The 9,706-nt window shown below is 40.5% G+C and overlaps 1 protein-coding gene across 1 annotated transcript; it reads left to right on the forward strand.

Moving 5' to 3' along the window:
- The first annotated feature begins 2,519 nt into the window (after positions 1–2,519).
- Positions 2,520–8,187, forward strand: LOC134654778 (uncharacterized). The gene is made up of 4 exons (XM_063510249.1): positions 2,520–2,803; positions 7,463–7,725; positions 7,775–7,979; positions 8,084–8,187. The coding sequence occupies exons 1-4, from the start codon at positions 2,584–2,586 to the stop codon at positions 8,185–8,187; spliced, it is 792 nt and encodes a 263-aa protein (XP_063366319.1). The 5' UTR covers positions 2,520–2,583.
- Positions 8,188–9,706: the final 1,519 nt, after the last annotated feature.

Consider the following 9,706-nt stretch of genomic DNA (forward strand, 5'->3'; position numbering starts at 1 on the left):
GAACAAACTCCAAAACATTATTCATGTAAGTTGTCGTATATAGCTCTTAACCATGCATGTTTTAGTTTAAGTTCTTAATATTTTTACTTTTGTGTGTTATATCATGTAATCATTTTATTGGAATGTGCCTAATTTTAAGTATTGAATCACTGTTTTAAATAAATTGTAATAGATTAATGTGATTGGTCGAAATAAATAAAACTGACTCTCCATGTAACACCCACTAGTTGCTGAATAATTTTTAAGAAAAAAAAACCGACTTCTATGCGGCCCGGTGAAAGATTATTGTAGATGGTGCGCTATGTAGAAAAGGAGGTAAAACCACCCACTTTTCTAGTAGCATTTCGTTTCTGTAAGGCTCGCAGTTCTAACCTAACCTAACCCACTTTTGTTCGGTTCTGTGAGGATAGCAGTTCAAACCTAATCTATCCCACTTAACGGCGCATGCGGTGCGGTGTACGGGGGTTTGAGCGGGAGGGGTTTGGCCTCATCATACTTTATACCTACATTTTATGGTAGGTAATCATAGTAGTTTGTTTAGTTTAGGTAACATAGTGGTTTTCCGGGTCAAGGTCTGTGTCCGAGTCCGGGTCTAGTCCAGGTCCGAGTCCGAGTCCAGGTCCGAGTCCGAGTCCAGGTCCGGGTCCGGGTCCGAACCGGATCCGGGTACGAGGCCGGATCTGGATCCGAGTCCGGGTCCCAGTCCAAGTCAAAGTCGAAATTCAAAATCACCAAACATGTACTATGCGTCGTTGAAGAGTTCTGTTCTGATCATCATCAGGAGTTCCAGTTCATCAAATGCGACAGTTTTTAATGTTAATGCTTTATTTTATGATGAAAATACAGAAAATTCTATACGTGTGCCTTTAAGATTTGAGGAGTTCCCTCGATTTCTCATGGATCCCATGTTCAGAACTTGAGCTTGACATAAATATGGCTTAAAAACCTAACTTGCTTAACAAACATAACGAAAAGGAAAAATCGCCAAACGCGAGCTATGCGTCGTTAAAGAGTTTCGTTCTGGTCATCATCAGCAGTTACACTTCCTCAAATGTTACTTTTTAAATGTATATGCTTAATTTGTTGATTAAAACACAACAATCACTATATGTATGCCTTTAAGATTTGAGGAGTTCCCTCGATTCCTTATGGATCTCATCATCAGAACTCGAGCTTGACAGAAATGTGGCTTAAAAACTAAACTTGCTTAACAAACATAACGAAGAGGACAAATCGCCAAACGTGAACTATGGGTCGTTGAAGAGTTCTGTTCTGATCATCATCAGCAGTTCCATTTCATCAAATGCGACAGTTTTTAATAAAAATGCTTGATTTTCTGATGAAAATACAAAAATCTCTATACGCACGCCTTTAAGATTTGAGGAGTTCCCTCGATTCCTCATGGATCCCATCATCAGAACTCGAGCTTGACAAAAATGTGGCTTAAAAACTTAACTTGCTTAACAAACATAACGAAGAGGACAAATCGCCAAACGTGAACTATGCGTCGTTGAAGAGTTCTGTTCTGATCATCATCAGCAGTTCCACTTCATCAAATGTCACGTTTCTGAATGTACATGCTTGATTTGTTGATAAAAACACAAAAATCACTATATGTATGCCTTTAAGATTTGAGGAGTTCCCTCGATTCCTCATGGATCCCATCATCAGAACTGGGTTTTGACCAAAACGGGACCAATCTGTATGCATATACATACAATCAAAAAAAGAATTTTCAAAATCGGTCCAGTAATGACGGAGATATGGAGTAACAAACATAAAAAAAAATAAAAATAAAAAAAAACATACAACCGAATTGATAACCTCCTTCTTTGAGATTTGGAAGTCGGTTAAAAAGTACCTACGGCGGGATATTTCCCTATATAAACCCCAGCCTTGGTTGCTTATTCAGAGAGTTTTACTCACCCACCCAAGCACCTCTAATAGCTTGAACACTCCAGTATTAGTAAACTCAAATATATGTTTTTATTTCACATAAACATATCCCGGTAATTGGTTGATGATGGGGTTTCGTTTGGCACCCTTTTGAGGGGGTGCGAGTGGCCTCTTCCGGCTGCGGAGGCTGTGTCGGGTCGCGCCCCACCTGTGGGGCGGTCGCTTCGCTCGTCAGTTGAGGACGGCTGTGTCGCTGGTGTAGGCCAGCTTTATCACTGCCGGCCGTTATCCAACCCCGCGACCCCTAGCCTGGTGATACCGTTTGAGCGGGGCCAGGTTCGGGACCGCAGGGAAGGCGACCGGCGGCTTAGGCTGGCGTGTCCCGGTAATTGGTGGTAAATTGGAGGTAAGGCTTAGCACGCACTGCGGTTTTTAAAAAGCGGTTCCGCTACCGCAAAAAATGTAACGTACGGCATTCTTTATAAGCGCACGCACTTGCGATTTATTTCAGTGACTGATTTTAAAAACGCAACTTGCTACATTTTGATTCGCGGTTTGCAACCGCGCGTTTTTATGTATCCCATACTTCATGTACGGCAACGCCCCCACTGCGGTTCGTAAAAAGCGGTTTTTTCGTCAGTTCGGCTCAGAGAGCGGAGCAGTGAGGTGTGTGTTGTGCGCTGCATTATGTCGTCGGAGTCCGAAAGTTCGTTGCCGGTCGAAAGTGAAGCGTTGCCGGTAGACAACAAACACATAATTAATGAAGTGGCAAAAAGACCAGCTCTGTACGATAAAACTATAAAACAATACAGTGACAGAAATGTGAAAGCCAAACTTTGGCTAGAGGTGTATCAAAATGTATGCCGTGATTGGCATATTTTGACGGACACAGAGAGAAAATATAGAGGTATGTGTGTTATAAGAGATTTAATCATAAGTTTTAAAACATTAAGCTCTTACTTTTTTCATAAAAAGTGGTTAAGTTTCATTCATTCTATCTTGTTACTATTATTACAGTTTCGGTCAAAAATATGCAACATGTTCATGTATTATATTTACTTTAATACCTATGTATCGAATTTGGGGAGGCATTTAACTATAAAGATAAGTAACAGGTTTGTCGTAATACCTAACTGCTTGTAATAAAATGTTTCTCAGCGTGTCTTTGAGAAGTACTCATTTCGAAAAGGAACCTTTGTACCTATTCATCACCTAAGTATTTATGTAACATAAAAACACGCGGATAAGCATGTTATTACGAGTTATCTTACATAATTATATAAATATATTATTGCTATAAAAACAGCATTCAAATAGCGTTGTATTGCCAACTCAAAGCGCCCGACGGAGAGGTAAAATAATCAGCAAATAAATCCCGTATTTGCATGTCGCGATTATTTGGACGAATTCTAGTGGGGTTCAAGGACCCCAATTCCGACGGGTACAATTTCTCTTGCAATTCTTTTCCATCATGTATCCTAACGAAATTGTGCAATATACAGCACGCTTTTACTATATCATCGCAGGTTTCAAGTTTCGTATCTAGCGGCCTGTGTAAAATACGCCATTTATTTGACATTATTCCGAATGTACATTCAACTGTTCGCCTGGCATATGAAAGTCTATAATTATATACCTTTTGTTTTATGGACAAATTTCTGCTAGGGTAAGGTTTCATCAGATGTGTCATGAGTGGAAACGCTTCATCAGCCACGAATACGAAAGGCATTTCGGTTCCTTCATCATAGTTGGGTATCATAGATGGTTCGGGTAAATCTAATTGGTGTGACAACAGTTTTTTACCAAAATTTGAGTCTCTGAATGCAGCATCACTGTTAGACCCGAATGCACCCACGTCAACAGCAATAAAGCAATAGTTTGCATCAGTAACAGCAAGCAGTATTATTGAATAAAACTTCTTATAATTGAAGGATTCCGATCCAGTGTTATCAGGTCTTTCCGTTCTGACGTGTTTGCCATCGAGTGCCCCAAGACAATTGAGAAAATGTGTTTGTTCAAAAAACTGCTTTGCTATGTTTAACCAGTGTACAGCCACACGCTAAGGCCGAGTACCTGGATTACTAAATGGACTGAATCGTTATGGAATCAAATGGTACTCAGGCGTTGCATGTGCCTGCACAGACTGCATAAAATAAGGTGGGGGGCGATAGCAAGGGATCCTATTGGCCTAAGTCCCTACTTCCCTAGCCCTAACTTATTCTATGACAAGGATGTCTGTACCGGGAGACCTATCGGTAACAGACGGATTCCCTACGGGGGGGGATCAAGGTGGTTTGGATGGATACTTGCTGCCGATCGCCCAGGCTCAAGCGACCGATTAAGGCTGAAGGAGTCTTATGCCACAGCAAGGGTTCCTGTAAAAAGGTGGTGGATGGGAGCCTCTACTCTCAGAGTGTCGCCCTGAGCAAGCAGAGGTTTTTGGGTATAGGGGTAGTGAAACACCAACGGACAATTGGTGTCTGATTTATTTACAATTTGCATTTCTTTATATACACAACTTTACCTATAGCACACATATGTAATAGTACATTATTGTCGAGGTTCGGAAGTAGCTACTTGCAGGCTGAGGATTCGTTTTAAACGGACGACCTTGGGAGTCCGTTTAATTGAATCCGAAGCCAGCAAGTAGCCTTCCAGCCGAGTCATATATAGTGCTTTTCTCAAAAATGGTGCAAGAAATAGAAATATTTTACAGAACTTACAGAAGCAACGTTCTAATTTTCACAGAAAAAAATATAACCAGTAAAAAAATTTGCTTGCCGCCTTTAAAAAAATAAAGAAGTGTATTTTTCTGCTGAAAATACGCCAACCTATTTGAGACACCTAAATAGTCGCGGTACCAACATTAAGCCTGTAACAGACTATCGCACCGCACCGCGACCTTGGAGCGTCGCACCCATAAGTGAGAGCGAGAAAGAGATATCTGTTTCACCCATAAGTGAGAGGGAGAAAGAGATATCTGTTTCTCGCTCTCACTTATGGGTGCGACGCTCCAAGGTCGCGGTGCGGTGCGATAGTCTGTTATAGGCTTTATAATAATATTAAGTGCTGATCATCTGTTTGGCTGTTTAAGGGACCTATGCCTTCATTTGATATGGCCATTTAAAGTTTTAAAAAGTTTGGAACTCGTTAAATAATGGAATTTGTATGCGACATTGCAGTCCTGAAATCGAGACTGCAATGTTTTTAACTTTTTAATTTTTTGAATGACCATAAACTACGCACTTCGCGACCTATTTTTTAACCGACAACGTCGACTTTGTCGTCCATTTTTGAGAAAATCTTATTTGTATTACATCCGTGTAAAGTGCAACTAAGACAATATGTTTCTGCTGGTTTATGCCCTAGATTGATCTGCGTGGATCAGCGCGATGCGCTGACGCAATCTGTTGCTTAAACATCCTGGCGACTCCCGAAGGCAGCGGGGATGATGGGAAGCTGTTCTATAGCGGCTGTATCGGACGTAACTCTATTTCTTCGAACTGGCTGCTGTTGACCGTTGGGTTTGTTCTGTGGCGCTTGGGTTTCGGTGGAGCCGACCTGACGGGGGCGGCGGACAGCGGAGCAGACCGCTGGCTGGTTGTGCAGGAACGAATGTGTAACAGGACCTTTGGACCAGAACAAACTGTTAGTATCATTAGAATAAATACTGCTAATGACGAACCGAGACTAATTGCTACTAAGTTACTTTGTATCTGTTTCCAAATTGTATTGTCTAATTGTTTTTGGAGTAAATTCTCGTTACTAGTGAGATGTTTAAATATGTCTCTGGAGCTGTCAAATACTTCCTCATCTCTGGTTATATCTTCTATTTGATTGGTTGTTTCGTTTGTATTTAATGAAAAGTTGGCTTGTCTTGAGAACGTTGCTAACACCGATATTGTGTTAGCTCTTCTTGCTGCTAGAATGTTTCTTCTTGTTTTGATAATACAGTTTTCTGCAATGTGGATGACAGCTGTATTCTGGATCATAATTTTTTCCCTTTCTCCATCGCAAATTATGTTGTGATATACTTCTAAACTGTATACTTTTCCTTTTTTATTTTGCTTTGGTACTGGTGTCACGTGAATCAAAGTGTATATATCTTGTAATGCGAAATAATCATATCCTTTTATGTATGTTGAGTTTTCTGTGACCTTCGTATCTATTAGTTGATTTTGCACTATTCTTAGCTTCGTTGGTTGGTTGGTTGCTTGGTTGGTTGGTGGTGGTTGGGTTGGTTGGTTGGTAGGTAGGTAGGTTGGTTGGTTGGGTGGTGGATTGGTTGGTGGGTTGGTTGGTAGCTTAGCTTGGTTGGGAGGTTGGGTTGGTTGGTTGGTTGAGATGAATCATTGGGTGATGGGGTGTGTTGCTAAAATGACACAACACTGTACTGTTACATTTCTCTGCCGAGTCATGACTTATGCAATTATAACATTTTTTCCGGTCTCGAACCACCTTAAGGCGCTCGGGAATACTTAGCAATTTAAACTTTGCGCAAGAATAAGTTGTTGAGTTTAACAGCGTCCATGTTGTAAGTTTGTCAGTCAAACCCTACCAAATTATTTTATACCTAACCGTGGGAGGACAATGTTAACAAGGTCGCGGTGTATAACGTACCTAGTGGTGGAGGGTGAATTTAATAGTCGATACTACTGACTGGTTGGTTGTCAATATCACCGACTCAACAGACACCCCTTAAGTTACCATGTACTCATAGCAATGTTATCCTTAAGGGAGATCCGGTTCGAAGGACCATATGTACAGCCACACGCTAAGGCCGAGTACCTGGATTACTAAATGGACTGAATCGTTATGGAATCAAATGGTACTCAGGCGTTGCATGTGCCTGCACAGACTGCATAAAATAAGGTGGGGGGCGATAGCAAGGGATCCTATTGGCCTAAGTCCCTACTTCCCTAGCCCTAACTTATTCTATGACAAGGATGTCTGTACCGGGAGACCTATCGGTAACAGACGGATTCCCTACGGGGGGGGGATCAAGGTGGTTTGGATGGATACTTGCTGCCGATCGCCCAGGCTCAAGCGACCGATTAAGGCTGAAGGAGTCTTATGCCACAGCAAGGGTTCCTGTAAAAAGGTGGTGGATGGGAGCCTCTACTCTCAGAGTGTCGCCCTGAGCAAGCAGAGGTTTTTGGGTATAGGGGTAGTGAAACACCAACGGACAATTGGTGTCTGATTTATTTACAATTTGCATTTCTTTATATACACAACTTTACCTATAGCACACATATGTAAATCTTATTTGTATTACATCCGTGTAAAGTGCAACTAAGACAATATGTTTCTGCTGGTTTATGCCCTAGATTGATCTGCGTGGATCAGCGCGATGCGCTGACGCAATCTGTTGCTTAAACAACCAGTCCTCTTTAGTTTTCTCTGCCATGAAGATTGGTTGCAAACAGGACCACAATAGTTTGCATGTATGTTGAACAATTTCACTTATTGTTGTGGCACCGATCAAGTATTCAAAGTACAGCGATTTGAAGCTATTTCCTGTAGCAAGGTACCTAAAAACAAGATTTATTATTTTTTTTTTTTACAGGAAACACTATACAAAAAAAATGGAAGAATATGAAGGACTCTTTCGCAAAAGAATTGGCCGCCCAAGAAGGCAAATCAGGACAAGCAGCGCCAGCAAAAAAAAAGAAATATGTACATTTTGATTCCATGCTATTTCTCATTCCATCTATGAAAAAAAGAGAGACAACTAGCAATGTATCTTCGCCAACTCCTACTCAGCATAGTGAAGCGATCCTGTCGACAGCATCGACACCGGCAAACAACAGCAAGGAACATTTACAGTCTGCACATAACACTAGCACTAAACGAAAAAAAAATAAACTGTTTTCGAGAGGCTAATAACTCCACTGATTACGAGCAACAATTACTTGATATACTACGCGGAAAAAATGATGATGATGAAGAAAAAATTTTTGCCTTAATGTTAGTACCTATGTTACGTAAACTGAATGATGACCAAAAGCATTATGCAAAAGTGGAAATCCTTAATGTTTTAAAGAAAGCCAAAACACTGTCTACGATGCAGTCTCCTCAATACAGTATGAATAATCAATCATTTTTTCGGGACCCAAGAGGATTTACGTGCGATTCGCCATCGTATGTTCAAAACTATTCACAGCCTCAAAGATTTCACTATATTCAGAGCCCCTCTCCACATTCATCATCTCTGGATTTGATTCGCTCGCCAGCTCCACAGACCACGCCGCAACCATCCCCATCACCACAACAAGAGACAACTATTTCTAACGTGCAGATTATCAGTGACGAAATTATTGTACCCGGAGCCGCTACTTATTTCTCACAATTCACACCACAGTTCTCAGATAAATAATTTATGTAATTGAAATTAAACATTTAATAAAGATTTAAATTGTATTTTTTCTTACCTCAGGGTTCAGACAAACGCTCCTCTGGTGATATAGCTTTACGAAAGCTTGTATTTTGAAATTGTAGATGTGGGCCAACCATTCGCAATAATTTATCAAAACTACTAATTGACATCCTGTAGTAGTTAAAAAATTTGTCTTTGTTGTTTCGTACATCACTGTACATTTTACAAAAATATCCCTTCAAATATCTTTGATCTGTTAGAGGATGCACCCAGTACTTATGTTGGCGAAGACGTTTTCTATTTTTTTTATGTCTTAAAACTAAGGCCACAACACATACTGCTCTGAGGAAATCCATTGTCATACTGAACGTGAAAACCGCGGAAACGCAACCGCAGTGCGAGTTCCTCCGCGGTTCGGCGTTTTCGGCTAGACCGCAACCGCAAGAAAAAAAACCGCAGTGCGTGCTAAGCCTAAAAGCGGACTTCGAGGCAACACGGCGGACGGCGCGTTCCTGATTGCGGTTTCTTAACTTCGGAGAACAAACATAAATTAAATTCTACAGTCCACGCTCGACATAAGTATTAATGTTATTTTTTTCTCTTTAAAAGTATATTACCCCCTGACCAATATTATAGGTCAATTTATTTCACGTTTTTTAAACTTACTACCTATATTTACTGGTAGACACTACGGTGGAAGGCGACGATATTCCCTCAATATTCATTAGAATAGTCCGGTGACGAAACAAAAAATTACCTCAATGAATATAGGTATAATAATAGTTGTATTTTCATAAATACCGTTTATTAGTCATAAGGTTTTGCTAATGCAATATAGCACGTGTGCTTTTGAGTTTCAACCTGAAATTTGATTATAACTTTTTTTTTCTATGGTATTATGTACAGTAGGTATTATGCAATATATGCATGCAGATTATTAAATTGTACAACGGGACTTAATCGCGTGTCTAATTTTTAAGATTTACCTCCGACGTTTCGAGGACGGCGTTGTCCCCGTGGTCTCGGAGAAGACCACCGTTGTACAATTTAATAATGTGTAAAAATCGTGAAAGTTTAAATCAGCGTTATGCATGCAGATGTCAAGCGACGGTGGTGGGTTCGAATACCGGCTCGTACCAATGCGTTTTTGATATTTACCGTTAGCTTTTCGGTGAAGGAAAACGTCAGTAAGTACCACTACAACCAGTTTGGCACTGACATAAACGTCATCGAGAACGTAATTTACTTTGTATGCATCTCGCTCGTACTCGCATATTAGTACAAGCGAGATGTATAGAAAGTAAATAACGTTCTCGAAAGCGTTTATGTCAGTTTTGACACTGTCAATGACTCATGGTACGGGCTTAGGTGTTAATTGTCAGAAATACTACATAAAAGTTATGGTGATTACTGATTATTTGTAGATGTACTTAG

This window comes from Cydia amplana, chromosome 15 (assembly GCF_948474715.1).
Source record: "Cydia amplana chromosome 15, ilCydAmpl1.1, whole genome shotgun sequence".
Classification (NCBI taxonomy): Eukaryota; Metazoa; Arthropoda; class Insecta; order Lepidoptera; family Tortricidae; genus Cydia; species Cydia amplana.